The sequence below is a fragment of the Caloenas nicobarica genome, chromosome 2 (assembly GCF_036013445.1).
Source record: "Caloenas nicobarica isolate bCalNic1 chromosome 2, bCalNic1.hap1, whole genome shotgun sequence".
In the NCBI taxonomy this organism is placed as follows: Eukaryota; Metazoa; Chordata; class Aves; order Columbiformes; family Columbidae; genus Caloenas; species Caloenas nicobarica.
In genome coordinates this window covers 20,642,570-20,667,573 of record NC_088246.1, presented here as the reverse complement: position 1 = coordinate 20,667,573, position 25,004 = coordinate 20,642,570, and the positions used below count along the sequence as shown (strand labels likewise).

The 25,004-nt window shown below is 37.9% G+C and overlaps 1 protein-coding gene across 1 annotated transcript in view; it reads right to left on the bottom strand.

The window, feature by feature from the left end:
• Positions 1-25,004, bottom strand: part of NEBL (nebulette) — a 261,626-nt gene that overhangs the window by 168,584 nt on the left and 68,038 nt on the right. Inside the window, exon 3 of the mRNA XM_065627754.1 lies at positions 17,737-17,821. Within this exon, the coding sequence (XP_065483826.1) occupies positions 17,737-17,821 (85 nt within the window). The remainder of the gene's footprint in view (positions 1-17,736; positions 17,822-25,004) is intronic.

The following is a 25,004-nucleotide window of genomic DNA, read 5'->3' as shown; positions in this document are numbered from 1 at the left end:
AGTGACACCTAAGTTTCAGCAAAAGCCAGGGGCTGCCCAACCAAGGCTAAGGGAAAGCCGGATGCCCGGGACACGAGGTTAGCTCTGGCACAATAAACAGGATTGGAGGGGGAGCCTTCTGAAAGAGAGATTAGGACTGGGCTTGTAATGCTGACACACAACGGAACTGTCAGCAAAACTGCTTTCATGGAGGAAAAGGTAATGGGTATTTTGAAAATACAACAGTTAGTTAAGCAGCTGCTTCAAAAGAGGAGAAACTTAAGTTATATTAGAATATAAGGAGATCTCTAAAGGTCTCATTGACTCTATTAGACAACAGGAGAATGGTATTCAAGAAGCATTATGCACCTTTAGACCCCAGTATAGTAATTTTTACACAGTTAACAAAGGGCAAACTTCAGCATAAGAAAGATTTTCTCTTCAATTTATAACATATTAACTTCCCCTGCATGTGCAGGTGAATTATTGGCAGTGTAATAATAACACAGCATTATTGGATAAACTTCAGCACATGTTACTCTATAGTTTGCAAAAAGTGCTTGTTTTAATTTGCACTAATTCACAAAATTCGGTAATTGGCAATAGGTTGTTCCCAACATTAGTGCAAATTAGCAAGGTTCCACTTAATTTTCTTTAATTACTGGACTGGAAAGGGTGATCATGTACATTGAGAGATAATTAGCTAAGTGGGTTTTAACCATTTTTTGTGTGTAAAAATCTCCAGTCATTCAGCTAGACACTGACTGTGGCATTTCCTTTTGAGATAGATGTTCCCAATGAACCCCATTAGCTCCCCAAAGCTGCACAGTAACAGCTGGAAATCAGTGTAGGCAACACTCAAAGAAAAATGGGCTGGAACAGGAGCAGCTATTCCCTTCTGAATTGTACTGCCTCATACTAATTGAGAACAACTTCACTGGGCTGACAGAGCCTGTAGTTCCAACATGATAAAAATGATGTTTACAGTCCCCAGGGGTACTGAATAGAAGTCTGCCTTCATGCATAGGAAACATATTAGCAATTGCATCAGTTGTGAAAAACAGCTGCCTGACCACCCCCCCCTAGACCAAAAATACTGGACGGGGGCTGTTAGTTCAGAAAGAGTAGGAACAGCCACACAGTCAAAGAGAAAATATGCACAAATGACCAGCACTGGACTGAGCGGCATAGGGGCAGGCAATGCTATGGTAACAGAAATCAGATTTAATTGAAAGCGAGGGAAGAAAGAACTAGGGCAATAACCTCTGTTTTTCAACAGCACACATTCCTACGATAATTGAAATATACACAAAGCAAACACCCTTAAGACATAATATGCTTCAGCAATTTATTTCCAAATCAGCATCAGGACAATTGTTAATATTTGTTTCATTTCTGCTGCAAAGAACACATGCCTCAAAGAAGAAAAACCTGGTAAGTGAAGGAAGATAGGGCTGATAATAAACCAAATGTAAGTCACATGTTTCTTTCTGATCTGCTCTTTCAAATAAAATATCATACAGGAAATACATTTTCCCAGCCTTTCCTTTCCTAGGTGAAATATTGGTCTTTCCCCTTAGACAGACAACATCTCCTCATCACTGTTGTAGCTCATTACCAAGGTAGTAACAACAGCCAGCTATTCAGCCATTTACATAGAGAACATGAATCAGTCTGGTGAGCACAATGAACCTCAGCCTTCACTTCAATACAGAAACAGACTTTGCAGATGAATAATTTACTGCTGTCATCCCAACGATTACAAAAAGGAAATGGTCTATTTTTTTGTAAAGCAACATTACTGATAAATGTCCAGTTTAACCTTGGGATTATATTTGCTAACTTTTTTCCCCTCAAAGTACTATTCCAGTGGAACGCTACTTTTTTTTCCTTACAATACTAGTATTTACCATTTAATAGCCAACTGGCATAACAAAGACTATTTACTTGACTTCTTTGGTACTATATTTCTGAGAGTCTTGTAATAATGCCAGCATACAACTGGAAAAAAATTCTCTAATAAGCCAGATATCCAATAATATGAATAAGTTCCTATCCAATATTTTGATTTTGGCCACTTAACTATGACTCCAAGTGAAGGCTTTTGCAGGCAATTTATTTACAGACCCTATGTCTGCGTTGCTCCACAGAGCCTAATAGAAACATATCCAAGATATTGAAATACTGCTGTTTAACTGCCTTTGCAATACAAACCACTCAGCTGAATAAATGGGCTTGGAGAGGACTCAGGCTACAGCAGCCAGTTCCCCGGCAGCGAGGGACGACTGCACCATGCGGAGGAAGCTCCTGCTGCGACTTTACACTGTCAACTCGTTTCAGTTAAGGAATATTTGCCTTCGATTTCAGTAAAATTCCAAGTTCTAATTCCCGTCATCAGTGACGCACCCAAAGTTTTGAAGCAAGCGGAAATAAATGAAAAATTAAAACCACATTATTTTTAAATAAAATATGAGTTTCCTTCAGCATATGTTAGAAACGCATCTGACTATTACTGAAACATTCTAGCCAAAAAACTCTGTTTTAACTGCATCAGAGGCAAGATTATACTTTAGATACTAAAAGAATTAATAACTCACTGGACTAACATCTTTCAGGCTTACATGATTTATGGAGTCAAAGAAACATTCGCTAAGAATGTGCTAAATGATCTTACTTATTTTATATTCTAATTATTAAAAGTGGAGAAAACTAACTTTCATTTAATACGCTTGACAGAGTATTCTATTTGCCAGACTATTATTTCTCCCATTGCTAGTGCTTTGTCTCAAAACTAAATTTTCCATAACAAAGCATGTGGATGATCTTAAAATTAAATGAATACATTTATTAAATAAATCTAATTTCTATGCTGAAAACATTGCAGTTCCCATTGATAGCAAAAGCTGTCATTCTCCAATTCCAAAACCCATTTTTAACTAAATTGGGAGACAAAAGAAATCATTGAGATAAAATCATTTTGCACAAGTTGAGGACCTGTTTCAATGTGTTTAATGAGGAACTCTTAATGGTCTTGCTTTGAGGTTTGTTCACCAGAAGAGAGAACTTAAGCATCTGAATACATATTTTTCTTTATTTCTATTGGACATAAACAGTGAGAAAAGAGAAGGTGGCTGGAATCTGTTAGTATACAGAGCAAGTGGAAAATAACTAAGCCTTCCTGGTCTCTTGAACAGAGTTAAATGTTTCTGTAAATATTTTCTAACAAAATTTTAAAAGGAATGGGGGGAAGGTATCTGAAAACTCAGAAACATTTTATGTGTCAACTTTAATTCTTAACATTTTTTCACTTGACATTTTTTCCTATTTGTTTTTTTAAAAGTTAAGTACTCAAATTCTAAAACCATTTTTTCCAACTTTTGAACTTCTGCTGCTTTCAACTTCTGGGCCAACATTTTAGAAAATAAAAATGTTTCGAATTTGTCATTTCTAGCATATAAAAAAAAATTACTGAGTCACAAATCAGCCTTTCAACCAATCAGACAAATCTGGAATAAGTGTAAACTCAGTGATTAGTTGCCAGTTTCTCAATATATCTGAAAATATACCTAAATCTGGGTAGTCAAATGTAAAATACATTCTTTGTGTTTGAGTAATATTGGCCTCTGTAACACTGCTGTCACAGATCTGAAATACTTCTGCTCATTTAAAGCTCACAAGAGCAGACAAAAATCCATTTAGAGTCATAATCAGAAAATTAAACAAACTGGTTTCTCAGAAGAGTAATAAAATAAAAAACTTAACCACTAGAATTGTTCACTATTGACCAAAAAAAAAAAAATCATATTCCTACGTTCTTCGTACATCAGATGTAGAGGTTCTTCTTTCATCGGGGAGATATAAAACCCAAATGGCTCCAGAGAGCTCAGTAACAAAATTAATGAAGAAGTCCCCAATGTACCTAAACTCTTAACTAGTAAAACACAATTTTCTTCAAAGTAGACAGAGGTAACGAATCGCAAACACTTAAATGCTCCAGGAATTTATGCTTATGTGAAATCACTTGCCATTAAACAAAGTCTAATGAAAAATTAAATAGAGAGCCTGTTAAGAACATTTACAAATATCCATTCCTCAACTCACCAGAAGTAGGTGGGGCTTCCCTTGAAAAGATCAAGAGGCCAAATTGCATGTTTCTGCACATCCTATGCTTCTATTTAAAATAAATACCTTCAATACTTATGTTCCCCGGGAAGTTTCTTCCCATCCTTTCTGAACAGAAGGAAGCAGCAGAGGTAAAACATTAACCAAAAGAGTTTTTGGTGACCCTCCTCACCATGTTTCTGGGAACAAGAACATTCTATAGTGTGCTATAAAATAAGATGACTAGCATAACTTTCCACAGCTTGCTGGTTCAGGGTAACAGATATGCCCCTCACTAGACTTTTGATGTGCCCTATCCCTCTCCAGTCTTTTTTCTTACATTTGAATCCAGTCAAATTTGGTCTGTTTTTTATGTCGTTCAGTATTCAAACACTGCCTGCTATCTAATAAGGGGCTGGATTTTAGAAATCTTTATCTGAGACAGCCATGGAACAGTTTATACATAGTTAATGGGCAGAAAAAGGCATTTTTAGGGGCACTGTTCATACAACATATTTTAGATGTTCAGATCCATCCAGGTCACATTACATCCAAGATGGCAGAAGAATACTGCCCTATGGCTTCAGCATCTATAAAAACAGAGTGAATTTTCACCTACTAACTTCACTCATCATCAGTGCATGTGTATTTGTAACTATAACTCGTTCAGAGCACAGGGGTGATGGAGATGCAGTCTGGAGATACAGGTCTCAGCACAGCTGGGTGCTCTGCTTAGCACAGCTCTCCATGCGCTGAAAGCTTCCCTAACGTCTGACTCCACCTGAATTTAGGCTCTACTTTAAGCACGGTATTTTACCATTGGTCCTCCCTTTTTGCCTGCTCTCCACATCCCTTCCGCTTCTCCCCTCAGGAGCTGCTGACCCATTGAGCTCTGCCATCTCTGATGCTGTGCCCTGCTGACAACTTTCCAGCAGCAGCTCCATTTTTCATTGGTATCACTCATTTGAAAATATCCCAATTCCTGCATGCTCAATTCAAGTATTCTTGTGAGAATCTGGCAGCCCAGATTGCAAAGTAGAACTAAAACAAAGTAAAAGCAAAGGCCAAAAGCAAGAGCTGGGCTTAAGGCTATAAAATGGGATGAGGTTGGCAAAGGATGGAATTTAACTGAAGGAATTAAATTTAAAAGGATGGAAAAGGAAGAGCAGCTTCTGTTGCAGTAGCTGGTGGGAACATCAGCAGCACTACCACGAGACTCCAGTGCTCATTTTATTCCACGAAGAGTGACCTCAGGCTCAGGCTGGTGGCAAAGGCCACCATGTTCACAAGGCACGGTACTGACATCATAAGGGTATACAGGCCAACGGTGTAGCAGAAAACCACTACTGAAATCAAATACGCCAGTATTTGATTTTTTTTATTCTCCTCTCATACAGTGATGAAAACATTTTCCTTTGACCAAAACAAGCCACATATCCCACTTCTCGTTTGTCTCTAACAGGGCTGTAGTGTGTGCTCGGCCTGACTGCAACGGGTGCTCGCGTTCCAGTCTTATCACCTGGGAATTGGAGCATCCCGTCCTCAACACACTTACCTCTCCCATTCCCTTCTCGACAGGACAGAACAACTTGGACCATTCTTCTGACCTTGTTTCAACATTTAAGTTTATATCAACAATGCATTTACTGATAATTATATTTGCATCTTTTCTTCTAAAGCTTTAAAGCAATTTATCTACACTTCCTGAAAAAAATTTTAAAACAAGAAATGTATACTTAATTTTGCCCACTAAAATCATTGTCTTTCAAGTGAAATCCAACTATTTGTAATTCACAAGAGATTAAAAATTAATATAATAAATGTAGATGTCTTTATATAGAAATGTTTAAATTTTAAATAAAACTTAACTGAACTGTAAGTTTATATAAATACGAAATATTTAAATTTTTCTTATTGATATCAAATTAGAATTTTAATTTGGCTTACTGATTTGATTACTCAGTGCCAAAGGACCAGACAAGCCAGTAGGCAAGAGCTCTTTTTTTTTTTCCTTTTTTTTTTTTTCATTAAAACAGCTTATGTATTTTGCCCTTCTGTCTGTAAGCTACTGGAGAAAATAAAATGGTGCTTCAGGCAGATACTAACATTAAATCTTTGGGAAAAAAAAAAAAAGTGTTTTTCACCTAATATCTTTAAAGCTCTAACATTTGGTGCAATGAAAGCATTTAGTATTTTCTTCCACTCACTTTGTTTTGGGCAAGGTTAAACATTATACTAATCCTACTCTTTTTCGTTTTTCTTTCTTCCCTGACCCTTTCACTTGAAAGCCCATCAACATAATCTCCTGCAAGCATAGCACTACCTGACAAACTATCACCCCGAATAGACCTCAATCCATCCTGCCAGGCAGCAGTTACAAGAAATCATTGAACTCTGAATGGTCCCTGCACCATCTGAGAATAAATCAGGAGGACAATATATTTCTTGGATCTAAAACAGCCCCATCAATAAGTAACCCAAGCATCAGGAAAATGACCAACTAAAATGCTGACGAACGCTCATGGCCTTTTATTGGGGTCAAGGGGTAGGACTGCCCAGGAACCCTCCTGCCTTTCTTCTTCTTCCAAATACTCTGAAAGGCCTAATACCATGCGATTTCTGATGCATGTGTTGTTTTGGCCTTGCACCACCAGGCAAGCCAAGGCTGGTCTCTCCTTTCTCACAGTCACACTCAGTGTATTACAACAGCTTTTTGCTCCACGAGCAGACAGCTCAGACTACAGATGGTCAGCAATTACCAAGAACTGAAAAACAAAGTCAAAGAGAGAGGCAGGCAAAGAGAAACATCCACAAAGGTTCAAAGTGCAAAAAGTGTCTCTCGTTGGAGCAGACAAAGCCCTTCTGCAGCTTTGCAAAATCCAGAAGCCAGGGTACTATGTTTTGTTGGGATGAGATTTTGTTTATTCAGTTTTTAATTTCTTCACTAAGCCTAAAGCTCTCTCTTTCTCTTTTCATTTGCTTAAGACTTCTATTTTGTAAGACTTCCAATTAAGAAAATGTGACACTCTCACCAGGCTTGGATTTTTCCTATTAAGCAGCTTTGCTGGTCATTTTGTTAAAGCCACCACCAGAACAAATGCTGATCGAAAACAGAATTAATAATGGATTTAAATGGCACTACTCAGGTGCTACTGCACAGAATGGGGATAGCTGTCTTACACGAAGCCAAGATACACATCGGGTTAAGACTTTTTTTTTTCTTTTACACTCAAAAAAAGCCAAAAAGGTAAAGACATCAAGCTACTCACAACTATTATATACAGAAATCTTTAACAATTTAAAATACTTTAGCAGATACAAGTAACCGTTGAACAAAATGCACACTTACAAAGGCTCTTCAAAAGCAGACTTACAGCACAGTTAATCACATGGGAGAAGTCTGCAGGTAAATCAATATTTTCCTTTTTTCAATATAGATCTAAAGAGAGCTTGCATTTTATGAAAAAAATAATTGCATCAAATAAAAAGAAATATAATAATGTTTACAGAAATTCTGTTCTCTAATTTCTACACTCCCATCACAATAGAAATATGTGACAAGTTTATTGCATGCCAGGAAAAAATATTAATCTACGGGAGAAACTAACTACGGATTTGAGGCAATTTCTAGAGGTACATTTGAGTAGGATTTGATCTTTCAATCCATTGGTAAACTCAAATATATGTTAAAACTTTCAGTTTGCTTTCTCCTTTGAAAGGGAACCATGGATATCTGCAAATCAACACAACACTGCAAGCAATGATCACTCTCAAGAATCCTTTGAACTAGAAAAACAAAGTGGTTGAACTCGTAGCATCAACAGGGGGAAAAAAAAAAAAACACACCGCACACTTAATGTCTAAAGAGTAAAAGTGCTCATCCTTGTTAAATAAAACTTTACAAAGGGTTAAGGATCAGATTCAAAACATTTTCAAAGAACCAATACAATTAGGAGAAATATAATCATCTATCATATTCTTTCAACATGTTAATGAGAATAAGGACAAGAAAAAATGAAGACAAAAATTAACCTTGCCTCTAGAAATTCTCAGTCCAGAACCTCTGAAGTTTGTTAAGAAATTGCCAGAGATGAACATAAAAATTGGTTTCATTATAACAAGATGGATGACCAGCTTTGTTCCTTGGTAAGAAACAGGTCAGTACTTCTGAAAAGATATGAGCTTAAAATGAGGAACTAAATGGAAGCCATTAATTGTCACAATGTGAAATGCCAAATGGGTTAATCCAATGCTTTGATGTACGAAGAATTCATTGTTATCATCTCACATTGGAAAAGAAAATCTTGAGCTTTTACTCTGGATGAAAGTATATTAACAAAAATATTCATATGCCACTTTCAAATTATTAAATATGCCAGCCACTACAATTTGCTGGGGGGAAAAAAAAAAAAAAGAGATAATTTATCCCCACCATTACACAAATGGAAGCCTAGGCCAAAACCTAAGAACTTCCTGGAGGAAGACACTGGCAACATCAAGAAAATAAAACAAGTTCTCCAGTGCATTCACTAGAAACATATTCCTGAAAATTCCTTTATCACATCCTAGGGCGAATAAGTGAAGGCACACTCCTTAGCTGTCCTTCCTTTTAATGCTGGCATTACCAACACTCCACGCAGGATCAGACCAGGTGCCCATCAAGTCAAGTTTCCTCTTGCTGACCGCAGTAAGCACGAAGTGTTTCAGGAAAAAAAGGCAGTGTCAGCAATAGGAAGCGAGACTACATGGACCCCTTTTGATTAAACCTGGCAGTCTCCAAAAGATGCAGTCACGAAGCCCAGAAAGGAAAGAAAGAGTGATGTGATCTCATTTTCTGGCTTTGACAGGTCTCCTCAGTACAAATACTCCGCTACACAGGAGAGGGCAAGGGAACCAACTCAGCACCAGCACTTGGGTACCCCACACTGCTGAGCATGTCCCCAGCTTCACTGTCATGCCATCCCCAAGGCAAGACCACGCGCAGCTCAGCAGCGGCTCCAGCAGCAGGAGCACTCCGAGAAAGCAGCACGGTCACATCTGCACCAGCTCTGCTCCCTCTGACCTGAACAGCCATCCCACACAACCAAGAGGACACTGACCCCACGAAGTCCCCAAGTGCCATCAGGTTTCACAGACACCCAGTTTCATGCTTCACAGATGCCACTCTGATGGGCTTGTATGCAGCCCTTGCAGTATCTTAAACACTATTAACTGGGAAAAAATATATATCCAGAATAAGGTGAGCAGCCATATACAGTGTGGCCATAAGCCAGTACACACTATTTGTCTTTGGGATCAGGAATTCTTTCCTGTCTCTCTTGTACTTAGCAGTACAGATTTGTCCCCAGCATCTGGTCTGTAGTCCCTGGATGCCTCACTTCCTATGACAAGTGTTCTGTTCTTGTTCTTCATCTTAAATTCTCCACAACTGAATGCATTTTTCCTTCATGGGGGTTTACATGCCGTGCAGTAATGCAACAAAAACATAACTAACAAGAATCACAGCGTCCAACTTTCTGCAACAGAGTGGCACAGAGCAACCATTAAAAAAATCTGGTTCCAAAAATAAACAATAGAAAGAACTCAAGAGAATCAGAGGATGAACTTGACAAGACATGAAAAAGAACATACATATTAGCATGGCTGAAGATCAGTGAATGTTCCCCATTCCTTCCCCACCCAGAAAAAAAAAAAAAATTAAGATTAGAGTATAAGAGATTAAGTGAACAATTGTTTTTAAGTTGTAGAAATTCTGATAACATCTTAATTTTTAAGTTAGTATTTTATCAATTGTTCCTCTAAAAAGTTATAGACACTTCAATACTAGTGTCAATCCAGTTAAGAATTCCACAACTCAACTTACAAATAACAGCTATGAATTCTGTGCCTCTCTTTTGTCCCCTTTCTATTACTGATGGTTGTACAAGTAAAGGTGGTCTGAATCACTTTTGATTTTATTGATCCTCAGATTTTCTATTAAGGATGTCCTACTTGCTGTACATTGATCCAATGTCATAAGAGAGTCTATAAAAATGGTTTTGCTCAATAAGTACTCTATTTAATAATCATGACCACTCTGCCCTCATTCTACCAGAAAAATCACCTATTTATCATGTAAATGTATTATCCCTTCACTTTTTACAGTTAAACATCATGTGCGTCTGAAACAGCCATGTGAAAGATAAAACATACTTTTTTTTTTTCCTCACCAACATATGCTAGAAAAATTGATCTCATTATATTCCTATATTTTACATCCTACTTCTGAGTCTTGGGACTTGGAGAGGTGATTTTTCTCCTGCGACTGTGTATGTTATACACTTCGTATTTTTTTGGCCAGCAGGAACAGTTTGCACTGCTTGCTTCTGAGTCTCTGCAGACGCTATTGTGCTTCCTTAAATGTAGCTCATTTCTGGTTTTCCCCTGCCAAATTACATCAGGTTTCCAAATCACTATGGATATTAACAACAGGTCAAGCACTAATGCAAAAAAATGTTGGCACTTTTACTTTTCTATCATCAAATCAACAGTGAAAAGTTGAAAGGTTAGACAGGTCAACATTTTCCATAGATGCTCACGTGCAAGTCTGCCTAAATTTTCCTCTGAATATTGGACAAGTATTCACCTTTGCTTTGCAATGTGCTCCTTCCATCATCATCTTTTCAGATTTTCTTGCAAAGAAATGAGAAATAGTACAAAAAGAATGGTCTGAAACACTTGTTTTGCTCAGGCACTGAAACTTGCAATTACGTCCTTCGATAATAAATGCATATGTAGATAATAACGTAGGTTCAGAGAAAAAGGAAGAGAATGTGCTGCTTTTATCTGGACAGCTTAACCTACTGACTTTCAAGGCATGATCTGGCCCAAAAAGAAAATAGGAGAAAGAACAGTCAACATCATAAGAAAAGAGTTATTTTTGTAAACAAGTAGAAACAAAAAACAAAACAACAAAAAAACCCCACTACTATCCCAATCCCTTTAGACAAGTAACTTTTGTTACACTGATCAGTGCATCACCATTGGAAGTAAGTTTAAAATTCTGTATGATTATACAGGCCAATGATATTAGATTAAAAAATAATTTTAAACAATGTAGGATATGCAGCCAGTACCAAATTTAAGACTTAAGTCTTAACAACTTAGCAAACCATTCTTCTTTTCTATTTCAAAAAGTAGTCCATAATCATATCCTACGTCCCAGCAGATTTGTATTTCCACCTGTGAAATCAAAGCATTTCAGGATGCTATGAATGTGTCGGTAACACAAAGTAAGTCAATGTATTCCACAGAGAAACTCCCTCTCTGCCCACCAATCTGTTTATCAACTATTACAGTACTACACACTGTTTGGTGTCTTTGCTTCATGTTCTAGTGTCTCCAGACAAGTTAAAACTTGTTTATCTCCACGTGTTGGTCCAACCACTGTGACAGCAAGAAGCAGACAGGAAAGGAGAGGAAGCACTACTGTCACATCCTGGATCTTACAGCCTGTCTAGTAACCGCAGGAAAGAGAATAAAGAGAAAAAAAAAAAAAAAAAAAAAAAGTAAATATATGGTAGCACAGTAACAGGAGCTAGTCCAGTGCAGACAAGATGTGGACAGAATCCCTCACGTACATGGCAAGATAACAATCAGAAGAGGTGACAACCATTTTCCCAGAAGACTGAAATCCATTCTGCCTCCTGCACTCCTCTCGAGCTTTGTATTATTCACATCAAGAATGATTTTTATGCCTTTGACTCATGCAGATAAAAAAAGTCTTTTAAGTAGTCTTCAGAGGGGAAGAAGGAACAAACCATGAGTTGAAAAAAAAATTACATTTAGTAGGTGAGCACAATTTACAAAATGCTACTGTGCAGAGGCTCACAGGGGAGCAGGGGAGAACTCCCCACAGGCAGTCTGGGTTTATTTTAATGCACAAACCAAATCAACTACTCCTGGATTTCTCACTCACAAATAATAGCAAGAAGACAACTGAGAAGCTTGCACTTTTTTCATTCTCTCACCTCTCTCATATACATATGGTGGATTGGGTTCAGGTCCTTGGACAACTGGAGAGAGGAGCAGATAAATAATCAGTGCCTGACGGCTATTTGGAAAAATCCCATCTTTAAATTTTGTTCCAGGATCTTCTGGCACAACTTAGAAAATCACCCATAAAGCTATAACCAGGCCTCTCTGCTTGCTATCTCATATTTCTTCCTCCGTTCCTCAGCTGAAGGAGGATATTTTTATCTTTGCCTCCAGCTCCAAGGACTGTTTTCTCCATGATTTCTCCAATGAGCTCACTCAGGGTACTCCAGGAAATCCATTAAATATCTGCTCTAGTAATCCATCTAGCATTTTGTTCCCATATTGCATTCACCGTGACAGTTCTTCCCAAAGATTTCATAAAAGCAGAGCATATAAACTTAAAAAGCTTTTTAACAAATCAAGAAAAACAGCTAATAAAAAGAATATGCCTGGAAGTTTGCTAACATATACTCTTGGAACAGAGAGGCAAAAAGAAGGCAAGAAAGAAAACAGAAATGGTCAAGAGGAATCTGAGGAAGGACAGTATAGAAAGGAATCACAGAATCTGAGAACAGCTGAAGTTAGAGGGGAACCCTGGAGATCATCTAGTGCATCACCCTACTCAAAGGACAGTCAACTACAGCAGGTTGCTCAGGACTGTGTCCAGTCTTCTTCTGAATGTCTCCAAGGATGGACACCCCACAACCTCTATGGGCAACCTGTCTCAGTGTCCAGTCACCCTCACGCTGGAAAAGTTTCTCCTTACATGTAAATGGAATTTTCTGTATTTCAGTTTACACTCATCATCTCTTGTGCTTTCACAGGAAACCACTAGGCAGAGTCTGTCTCTTCTTCAACCTGAACAGAGTATGGCAAACATCTGACCACAAGGATTTTTTATGCCCTTTTCTGAGGTTCACTCTGTTCCAAATGCTCAATATTAACATGATTATCCTGGTGACAGTCAGCAAATAAAGATACAAACACAAACAATTTTTGAGAAAGTAAGGACTCCTAAAATATTAGACTATTAGGACAAAAGCCTGACTCAGTTAGGTAGGTCTCCTAAGGGAAGATAGCACTTCTTGAAAGTCAACACTTGATGAACTCTATTTAACAAGAAAAACTGCAAGTGTGTGTCTTCCTACAGAAAAACACCCCCTACACTTTCAGTTATCCAAGATGCTGTAAGAGAAGCACAAGGAAAGTATTTTCTGTAAAATAACGAGGAGCACTGGGAGTTTCCAAGGATAACAGGCTTAGGCTGTGTCACCAGAGATTAGGACAAGAAGGCAGTAGAATGATACCTGTGACTTTGTATCAAGTTCCCCAAGATTTACCAGAAAGTAGATTGCCTCAGAAAGTGTTGGAGTACAAGAACCTGCTTTAAACCTCAGCCCTCCCTTTGATCCAACACTTTGATATCCATCCTGCCAAGAACTGCTGCAGAATATCACTGTTACTTTCTGCAAGTTCAACTGGAGTTGCTGGTTTTGATCTACACAGCATTGCCACAGACCAGAATTAAAGGCCACAGAGCAATTTACACTGTTATAAAGTTAGAGAAATCAGTGGCTAAGGTACATGAAGGCAATTTCCAAGTAATCATAGCTGAGATGAACATATCGGTAAGTTCTGTGGTTGAGTTCCTCTAGGAGACGCAAGTGCATGTGGAAAGTATCCATTGTATGCTATGGAGTAAGAGAATGCGCTAACCTCCAATGAAGTAAAGATAGGAATTTTTCATCAGAGATGCATAAACAAAAACCTTGTTCAAGACACTGGATGCCCATCTCTATTCTTTATTTAGAGGATGAAAGACCTTAAAATTCATTTTTCTTCAGTCAGGAGGAACACTGAACTGAGGAGTTTTCCAGAATAGGAAATCAAACTTACAGCCTCTCTTAAAACACGTTTTGTGTTTCCTTCAAACTACAGAGTTGAATGAAAGCCCATGGAAGCAAAAGGCTAAAGGAGGGGAAAGCTCTGAAATTATATTATATAGAAGGAGAATGTTCTCTGGAAAGCTTTTAATAGTTGCCCTTTGACTAATTTTTCAAGTGTTCTAAAGAGCAATCCATTTTCTATTGAGTCCTCCAGAAAACATTATTTTGGTTTTTTTTGTTTTCCTCTTGTTATGTTAAGTCAACATGACAGCCTGGCACCTGATGCTGACCTTAATGGACTCTTGATAGAGGACCCAGCACTTCAACTTAAAATGCTGTCAATTGCTGCTTAAATGAAAATCAAAACAACGAATTTACAAAAACCCATCTTTTAGCTTATACAATATTTAATGGTGTTTCCTTTATCAATTCCCCTGGCTTTTCTGAGTAAGACAAATAATTCTTCTAAAGCTACAGATTTGGAAAAGACACTTGGAGTCATGCAGTTAAACACAAGGTTGTGCCTCTTCAGAACTAAATGCATTAAAGATGTTTACTTAGAAACTATAAATCAGTTATTACTGTAAAAAAGTATTTCTCCTTACTCAGAAATTAACGTAATTTTTTTACATTACCTAACACAGAATTTGTTCAATACCAAGTTGTCACTGCATTGGCAGAAGGCTCAAGCAGCTCTGATGAATACTGGAAGGTAGTAATAATGTGATGCTATTCAGCCAAGTTTGGTTTCATGGGAAAGGCTTTTCTTGAACCATGTACACACTTTTTTCTCCTGCACAGCACTGAAATAGGATGAGACCTGAACAATGGCAAATTATGTATCATGTATTTGTTTCAGGTGGGAGTCTTGCAACTTTCTCTGAAAAGGACAATGGACTAGATGGCCAATTGGGCAGATTCAGGATGGCAATTTCTCTGTCCTTATGCTCTTCAAAATATTACAGGAATTATTCAGAATTTACAGTTTTATGACAAAATTTAAATTGGATTATGAAACGTCCCTGGAATCTATATTTCAGCATTAAAACCATTTACAGGTTAGTCTACTTTAAGAAGTCTTGATGTGAATCAACACCAAGGAAGCAAATAATCATCAGAAACATTACAACCTTTCTTCTAAGTAGGTAAATTTGTGCCCTTATAATTTAGTACTATATTTGCATCAAGTGCAAATCTTTTAATGCCTAATAACCTTGAAAAAGCTACATCGTACAAATTAAGAGTTTCTGTCCACTTCCATGTTTTGCGTAGTTCCTTATCTAGCATTTTATGCCAGTGCACTAACAGTTGCAGTAAGTTTACACATAAGAAAACTCCAAGTTTCTCATTGATACTGCTTATCCAGTCCTCGAATACTAAGTCCTCCGTGTACAAATCGAGAACAATACCAGACCAAGTTTCCTTCCACTTCCAAAGTGCCATGTCACCATGTTTCAAATAAGTAAGGGAAAGACATTTCTCTTAGAGACTCTAGAAAGAGACCACACTCCTTCGGCTAGTCAACATTTAGCCAAGACAGACAATTGATACAGGCGAGTTTGGAATGTGTGAGCTTAACTGGAGATGTACTAAGCCCACCATGTATTGGGATAGGACAGTCATAAATCAGAAATTATTCCAGTCCTTACTACATTAGTCTTAACTCAAACTGATGCCTACCAGATGACCTCTACACCTCCCTGACAATTCTCAACATCCCGTAGTCCCTCAGAAGTGTTATCCTAATAACCATGGAGAAAGTAGACTACTTTAAGACAACGTACATTTCCTAAATGTGATTCTGATCTGTCTGGACTTCATACAGGAAAGCTGTGCTCCCTCAACATCCAAAAAGGATTTCTCCCATCCATACTTCTCTTAACCAACGTCAAACAATTTCTCCAGTTAAAGTCTACCTGCCTACAGAAATGTCTCATTAAAATCTGTCTGTTGCCAGTATTTTAAAAAATATGGCTTTGGAGGCTTCCCTGAGGACCTTTTTCATTAAGGCTCACAATTCACAAGAGTTAAAGAACAGAATTGGGAGCACGAGGGTTGAAATCTTTGCCTCAGCTTTTTTAACCACGAGCTCCTGAGGCAGGTGATGTAGCCATGACGAAATCAGTGGTTTCTCTTCCACTCTGCCCATCACCAGTGAGTTGTCACCAAATTGGACTTGTGTAGCTGAATTCTTATGAAGTGCCAGCAGGCAAACTCACCCACAGTGTAACTGATATCCTGGGGAGAAGCAGATGAGGCAGCCAAGGAAAGCATACACCTAATTGCTTTAAGTTTTAGTATAAGATTCATATACATCCATGTGTGTGTGGCTGCATATGCAAATACAGAAGACAATTCAGTAAAAAACTGACAGAAAGAGGAGTAAAATTTTATTATTCTCCTGAATCCCAACATTTTCTATCAAAACACTGAAAGAATAGCGGGCACAAAGCTAGTTCTTTTCAACAGACGTGTAAAAAGTATAGTTTACAAGTTCCTTGTAAGTCTGACAGAATGGTAACTATGGTTCACAGGACTACTGAACTACAAGAAAATAAAGCAACTCCACTCTGAAGTCAAGAGGAGATGTATGTTCCACAAACTCTCCTCTTTCCAGACAGAAGAATCTCAGCATGAAAGAATTTCTCTAAGTTTTGTAATCAATAACTGTAATGTCCAAAGGTGAAGAATTTTTAAACAGGTATACCATGCTAAATATCTGTGCTAGCATTTCTCTAGCACTCCTTTGATTTTGTTTCTGTTTTCTGCTACAGGTTTTAATTACATTAACTGACAAAGATAATTAAAAATTTATAATAAGAGATTGCAACTAAATGCAGACTAAAACCACAATAGTAAAAAATAAAACTATGAATAAAAAATGAAATGAATAAAAAATGATAAAATAAAACAACAACTTTCACAAAATAAAATGCAATTGAATATTATCAATTTTCTCACACAGCCAGGCCAAATTCCAGTGTTGCATAAAAATCAAACAATAGGAAATTGACTGGGGGGTCAGGGGGAGGGTGGGAGAGAGAAGTTTTCCAGATAGTAAGGAATGAATATCAATAATAACCGCATGTTATAGACTACCGAGAAACAATGCTAACCAAACATCATGTCTGGGTCACATGTCTTCATTGCCATTTTCTTCTTCTTTCCCCCTCACTTTTCTTTTTACATTTTAATTCTAATGCATATCTTATTAACCTACATAAGTTTCGACTGATAACATATTTATCACAACTGGCTTACAGACTGCTCCATATATGAGTTCGGAGAGGACATAACAGATTCATAAGCTGATAATTCAGTCAGTTCAGTGTTGACAAGTATTAAAGGCTTATAAATGTTTGTTAATGACGAAGTAATTGTTTGCTAATCACACAGCTATTTTATTAGTAAGTCTGATGCAAGGTAGCAATGACGGCTTGTCTAAGGCAACAGAACGCTCTGGACTGAGCTATAACATTTCAAACATTAAAAACTACTTAGATGTTTCGTATACTGTTAAAAATGAAGGATTTCAGTGATGTCAATGGACTTACAATAGCATGGTAACTAGTATAAGTGAGATCAGAAATAAAACCCTGGGTTTTGCAGTGTTATACCCACCTACAAATATTTTTTTTAGAATTAGAGTGCTACTACATATCAGTACAAAGAAATACTAATACTACTTAGAAAAACTATAGAGAAAGGGACTGACAGTTTAATATTAATAAGACAAAAGAATTATTTAATTTACCTGACTTTGCAATTCACTTTGTTGCTTCAGGCGAAGATTTTCTGGTGTATCAGCCACTGTAGTGAAGGACTGCTTTGGGTAATGTCTAGAAGAAGCAGCACAAAGACGAACGGTAAATATTTACACATGCTAGAAAGTCAAATGCATCCCAGCACTCTTTCCTACATTGTACCAAACTCTTTCATAGTTTCTTTGGTTTGTGTTATAAGTATTTACTCTAAAAATATAATGTCAGTCATGCCTTGCTGAAACAACATGAACTGGTTCCTGTAATGAGTCTAAATCCTACCCATTCATTCTGCCCACTGACTGCAGAGACCGACCAGCCAAAATTTGTTTTCAATAGAGTGAACAAAACTATGTTTAGCTGCAGTGTCTTGGTATAGTCGTGTGCTGAATAAAGACTATACTAAAAGGCCTTAAAATATAAGCGTTCTAGGGAAACTGCAAAGTTGCATCAATGAGTCCAGCTGGTGTACCATGGTATCTTAAATCCATTAGTGCAGAACCCAGAAGATCACAGCAGGGTACAGAAAGGTCAAATGCTTTGACGGTAAATGTGTCAATATAATGCTGTACTATCCACTACCAAAGGCTGTAGTGGCTCAGAACTGCAATCAGGCATCTCAAAATAGGTATAATATCATGAGTCAGCAGCACTATGTGGAAACAGATTCTTACTAATTACTTCTCAGCATCTTCAGTCTCAAACCGAAATATTCACTTTACAACCACGTGAGGCACTCATGCCCTCAGTTACCACTCACAGCTTCCCACGTCTGCCAGCTGCCCCATTTGTGCTTCTAACATTTCAGAGGTGCAAAATGACAGGCAGAGCATTTTAAGCACAATGTAACATTTGCAGCATAATTCCTTCAGAGGGAGTAAGCAGTAAGTAAGTGTCTGAAGACTGAGGCTATGCAGTACTAAACATCTCCATGTTCAAACTCCAGGCTACCTCGAATGTGTTCTTTCAGCAACTAGTTCAGTCGCTATAGCTCCATCATAAAATTTCTGTGCCTTGTAAAGATGATACTTATTTTCATTCAAAACTGTATTTTGTTAGAAAGTTTTCTTTTCCATTTACAAGTTTTACTTCCATGAGGTGCAAGGTTTCGGTAAAAAAAAAAAAAAAAAAAACACACACAACAAAACAAACCACCATTTTTATCTGAAAAAAAAAAAACACCCATGAAAAATTAAGGAGGATTTCAGTTTTTAGCCAAAAGCTGAATGTTTCCTGCTCAGAAATGCAAAAGCAATAGCTGATGAGAAATGCTGCCTGGATTTCATACAGTCCACTCTGCTATGGGCCTGATCCTCCCCATCAGACAACATCCTGTACTGTCAGACTTCTACACCACAGCACAGTGGAGCAGACTGATGCACCAAGAGGCCCCTCATTTATGGCGTCACTACACAGGGAAAACAGAGAAAATATGAGACAACCAGGGGATTTGGGGTTCCCAAGGACAAATAACTGCACAAAAAAGAGCAAAGATGCAACACTTTGATAGGAGGAAGTTTTTCCTGACAGAAATGTTAAAAGCCAGCCCAGGTTGGATACTGGCAGCCCGACAAATAACGCCACTCAAAGTTTAAAAGCTTATGGTGAAACACATTCCCACCCATTATATTAGCCACTCGTCTCGGATAGCTCACATCACTGAAAACTAAAAAATGAACTTTTTAGGCATGACACCATCCAGCCTGTTCTTTTGTAGTTACAGCCAAGTCCTGCCATGTCCCACCTAAGTTGTAGCTTTGGCCAGAGAACCCACTGGGAGGGCACACGCTGCTGCCTTTCTTCCTTCTTTCTCAAACTAGGGGGTCCTCCATCACCACCCCACTTACAGTGAGACGATGCCAGCCAAGTGGCTTACCCACAGCTCCAGCAACACACAGGGACACAGACCTAGGCTTTGCTTAGAGGACATCAACTGGAACCAGCTCTTGCATGAAGCAGATGGTACCACCAGTGTTAATACCTTGGGACAAGCAAGATACTTCCAGAAGGGCTGCTTCTTTTTTTTTTTTTTTTTTCTTTATTTCACCTCTTCTATCTCATCCCTCTTCTGTATAGAGGGAAAAAACAAATGCCAGACGGGTCACAAGGAAGGCCATAAGCCCTGTTTGGAAAGCAGCAATGGACAGATGGGGAAAGCAACAAGCCACCTCACAGTCAGGGCTTGCTGATATCCAAGGAAGATTGTAGCAATGAACAGTGCACAATGCACACCTTGAAGAATAGTAGCCTTTTCGATATCCTTGAATAACTCATGTAGGTGACAGATTCCCTGCCCTTAAAAAAAAAAAAAAATCAACTGCCACACAGGCAATTAAAAAATTATGTCATGCACGTTTTGAATGCCAAAAGCATTCCCACAAAATTTCATGGCCCTGCTTTGCATTGTGGTTACATACATTGGTACTGTGATCACAGCAACCAGCTGTACTCATCCCTTTTAACATGGAGAGCACAGTGTGGGACTCAGCCCAGATGGGTTCTTTGCCTAGTCCCCTTGTGAAACATGTGGACAACACTGAGGCAGGTGTCACAGTCACAGCCCTCAGGGATCCTGATAGCAGTAGCCTGTAAACCCAGGCTCCCAAATTAAACCTCCTCTCTATCTTGAGGCATTGGAACGTATACCTTGTCCCTATCATACACCAGCATTTACTTCTGAACATTTGCAAAAGAAATAGTTTCTTCCACGATTAATATTCAAAAGTTCACAGGTATTTCAGCAGTCAGAGCAAACTGCTTAAGAACTGACATATCTAAGATCACTACTCATTTTAGAAGTGATAACTCTGTGCTTCAAGTAAAAAAAAAAAAAAAAAGGTATGCTTAGCCTTGAACAAGTAGTACTTCATTATGCTTGAAATTACTATGTAAACCGATTATATCAAGGAAGATATTTGCACTTGACCATGGAAATAAACAACACACCTGACAGAAGAGAAAAACCCTGCTGAAATTTAAATCTGCCTTCAAACAGATTTAAATCTGATCATATTAACCACTTATTACAATGTATTACAGTGATTAAAAATAATAATAATTTAGCAAAATTAAATTAGCAGAGCATTCTACTATGGGTTGTCATTTTAACTGCAGCTGATTTATGAAACCACCCACACAGTATACGAAACCAGAAAGACATGGGTTTACATACATCCCTTCTAATTTATGGAAATTCTTGCCTCAAAACCATTTAAAAGACAAGTGTTAAATTTAAATCCTTTTTTCAGCATTCACATTTTGTTTAGGCTTACTTACGGTATGTTTTCAGAATCGTTAAAAATATTGGTATTTAAGACACTAAATTATCTGAAAACTATCTAAGAAGCATTGTACCACTGGATACTTTTGACTGAAAGAAAAGGCTTGTTAAACACAAGCATTAAAATTATCAAATCTGCTTTTTAAGGCTATACCATGTTTTGTTAGAATGTTCTGAATAAGGATGAGTAACTGGATGGCAACAGCCTTTAATTCAAAAGGCTGACAGTCCTATCATGGACCCTGGTAATCCATTGCTCGGTTTCCCTTTTGTCCAAGATGATGTCTGAGAAAAAGCAGGGAACTGGTTAAAGAGGTTCATGTCATGTCAGCTATTTAATAGCAATGTCCAAAGGATTTTGTTTGTTTGTTTTAAGTCTTTGTTAGTAGTCCAAGTCTACTTAGCAATATGTCTTACTACGCTAATGCTATTAGGATTAATCCTGTATAAAGACCTATACAAGAAGCTCCAGAACAAATCAGGATACACAGTATGGTGTCTCTGCTGTGGGTTACTGTATTGCCTGCTTCAGCTGCACAGCTTGATTAATAAATTAAATCACAACTCAATCTCCGACTCTTTTGAGGACACTCCTTCACTTTTGATATTTGGAAACAATAACAGTAAAACCTCCAAGAATTCAGGAAAGTACCTGAAAGTTTTCTAGCTTTTCCAATGATTAAGAACAGAAATTTGCCAAGTATTCATTTAGTTGTACAGTTTCATCAAATTTTCCATGCTTTCAAACCAACAAAAGGAATAAAGAACATGTTCTGAGAGATAATGGGATGAACTTTCAGTCTTCTCCATTTTGAAAAAGGCCAGATTCAAAGCCTGAGATAAATTCAAGCTTGTACTGAAATTAACTTGTTCATACCTCATTCTTGTTCATTCTGACTTGTCCAACACTCAAGGTATGATTAATAGATTTTTTTTAGTTATTTTTCTAACTGTAACATTAACTCTTTACAGTTTCAGAATTACAACCGTTGTCAGAATTACTAGATTTCTGTCAGGTTACCTCTACCTAGAATAGCTATTCCATAAATTGCCCACAACATACAAGTTGTGCTATCTTTTAAACAAAGAACAGCCACAAAATTAGGTCCCTTCTCCTAAGCAGAGGGTCAGGTCCCTCAAATCTTTTCATAATACCAACTACCGCCACTGGTTGCCACATTAGGCTGTATCTGTCCTCTCCTAATTTTTTGTTTGTAATAACTGTTATTCTAAGTAAAGCCAGCTTTAGAAGATAAAGCCGTTTAAAAAAAATACACAAGAATATACTTATTTACAGTTGTAGTAATACAGAGTGGACTGCTTTTCACCTCTTGCCTTGAAACTCTGCTGCTCACAGGACATGCAAGATGCACAACAATAGAGAAAGAAGCAGTGGGGGGGAAATGTTGCCCACAGCCGACTTCTTGCTTTGAAATTCTAACTCAGTTGCCCTTTCTGCTCTGAAGCTCCAGGAGGGATTTTGCTGGGTTTTCCATTTTGTTTTGAACTTTCTGTACAATATTTCATATTTTCATGTGATGATAAAGGCTTTTAGAGGAAGAGTAATGTAACTAGTGGATATGGCAGTATGGCAGAACTCAGGCAATGAAGTGGACAAGGAAGATTTCACAATTCCTCATAAGCGACTCTGAATATGGCATTCTCTTTGGCTGCTGGTATCTACCTCGCTGTATGAAGAACAGATATTCTGGTTACAATTAATTTGCTCTGGAAAACCTTTTCCTATCTTTGTCTTCTATTGTTCAAGGGACTTACTTTTTCAGATATTTTATTTGTGCATCTGTACTTCTTATTTGAACTAAAACAGAAAGCCACTCCAGTATGCTGGCTACATACAATTTCCTATTAATGAGAAAATTCCCACAGAGAGATGAGTTTGTACTGGTTTGCAGGAGATTTAGCAAATAGTAAGATCCATGAAAAAAAAAGTAACAGGCAAGGATATTCCACCTGCCTGTTGGGGTAAGCCATAAAATCCTTGCTCCTGGAGCAAATTAAAGGCCACATATCGCACTATCATACAACCAGACACATGTTGCACATCTTTGTGCCATCAAACTTGCACTTGATACCTGTCTACAGAGATCCATACCTGGGGCTCCCTTCAAAAGCGAAGGTTAGGGACCACATTGAATATTCTGACTGTTATCTGGCCACAAGACACAAGTTAGTGCCTTAGTGTCCTCTGCTAAAGGCTGAAAAAATGAGCCATTTACTGAAAAATAGCAAGGCAGAAAATGCTGTTATCACTTCAGAGGAAAGAGTAAAAAGTGAGTAGTCAGTGCTAATATCAAATTTAATTACTCTTACCATTTGAAATTCCATACGGAAATTCTATTGAGTCAAAATAGCGGAGCGGTTATCTCTGCAATTCTATGTCATATAAAGAACATCAGAAACCACAGAGAAGCAGACTACATTCTAATGTTATAATCACTGGCAGAAGGGGCAGCTGGGGAAAACAGGTCAAAATAGAAGATCTGGAAACTACACCAGCTTATTTTAAAATTTTAAAAGCCAATTTATTTTGAAAAATAAGTAAATTCGTGTAAATTTCCAACATTTTCACAGCCTGCATCCAAAAGCATTAACATTCCTCGAGTGGCCAGTATTGGCCAAGTTCTAGGAAAAAAGTGCTGAGGTAACAACATTAAATATTTCGCACTTACAATATCAAAGATGACCAAGAAACTTACTCCAAATACATTTTCAGATCTTGGTCAGCAGATAAATGGGTCATCTGAATTCACAATGTTCCCACACTGAGACTTTTCTTTCAACCAGCTCCTCTGAAAACTGCTCTGAGCAGGGTCAGTGAAGACAGAAGGACAAGTGCCACCAGGCTACCAGCACTGTGTCACCCAGGCTGCTGGGCACATGCTTCAGCAGCTGGCACAAAGACCGAGGACTGCTGTCTTCCCGCTTCTTCCCCAAAATTGCTTCAGAATCAAAAAATCCTCCAGCTCTTAGGTGATACTTGTATATTTTTCCCATTTCTTATAGTTTTCTTTTAACTCTCTTAATTTCATATTTATTATACATATAAAGATACATTGTTAAGGGGACAGGTGAGTCTTGTTTCATGACAAATTCAAGTCAAAACCTTTTGTTTTTAAAGATCTGAAAAAATACAGCAGGACACAGTTCACATTTAAGAAACTTATCATATAATAAAAAGAATTGTTATAATACAGATATCAGCCAAGTGGCATCTGGATTTAGCAGAAAGATCAAAAAGAGTAAAATCCAAGCACCATGGATATCAAAAGTAGAACTGACAGAATTTTCAGTGGAGCCAGGCGCTCGCCCTTTCAATAATTTACCTGTTCCTCAGCTAAGGGATGCCAATGCTTGGGGAAAGAAAATGAACAGTAGCACACTGAGAACTACAGAGCAGCCTGGAGCTGTGCAGGGGCCCATCGGCAGCACAGTGATTGGCATTGACAGCAAATCAAGAAGTGAGAGCCAGTGCTGGAGAAGGATCCACAAAAGATGCACAGAAACTTCAGCAAGACTTGGAAGGTAGAGGCAACTGCAGCAACACAAATTGATATATTAATACAAAACTCTGACTCCAACAGCAAAATCTGTCAAAGAGCACAGGAAATCAGTCAAGAAGGGAGAAGACGTATACATATTTTACCATTTGCCACTACTAGACTGCTCACAGGATATCACCCAGTGAGTTCACCCAGAGCTCACCTGGGTTTATATGTCACCTGTATATAGAAAACCCCGTAGATGTTTAAGAAAACTTAGCTGTACATGACCAACTGCAAGGCTTCCCATCTTACATATCAAGACTACCAGATGTTACCGGGTTTACAGTCAAAGGTTTTGTAGTTTCCTTTCTTCCAAATATTGTCATTTCATCATCTCATTTGTAATCACAGGTATGTATACTTAAATCTCTTATGTAAGTTTCCCCCACATAATAAAATCTATTTTTATTCAATTAAA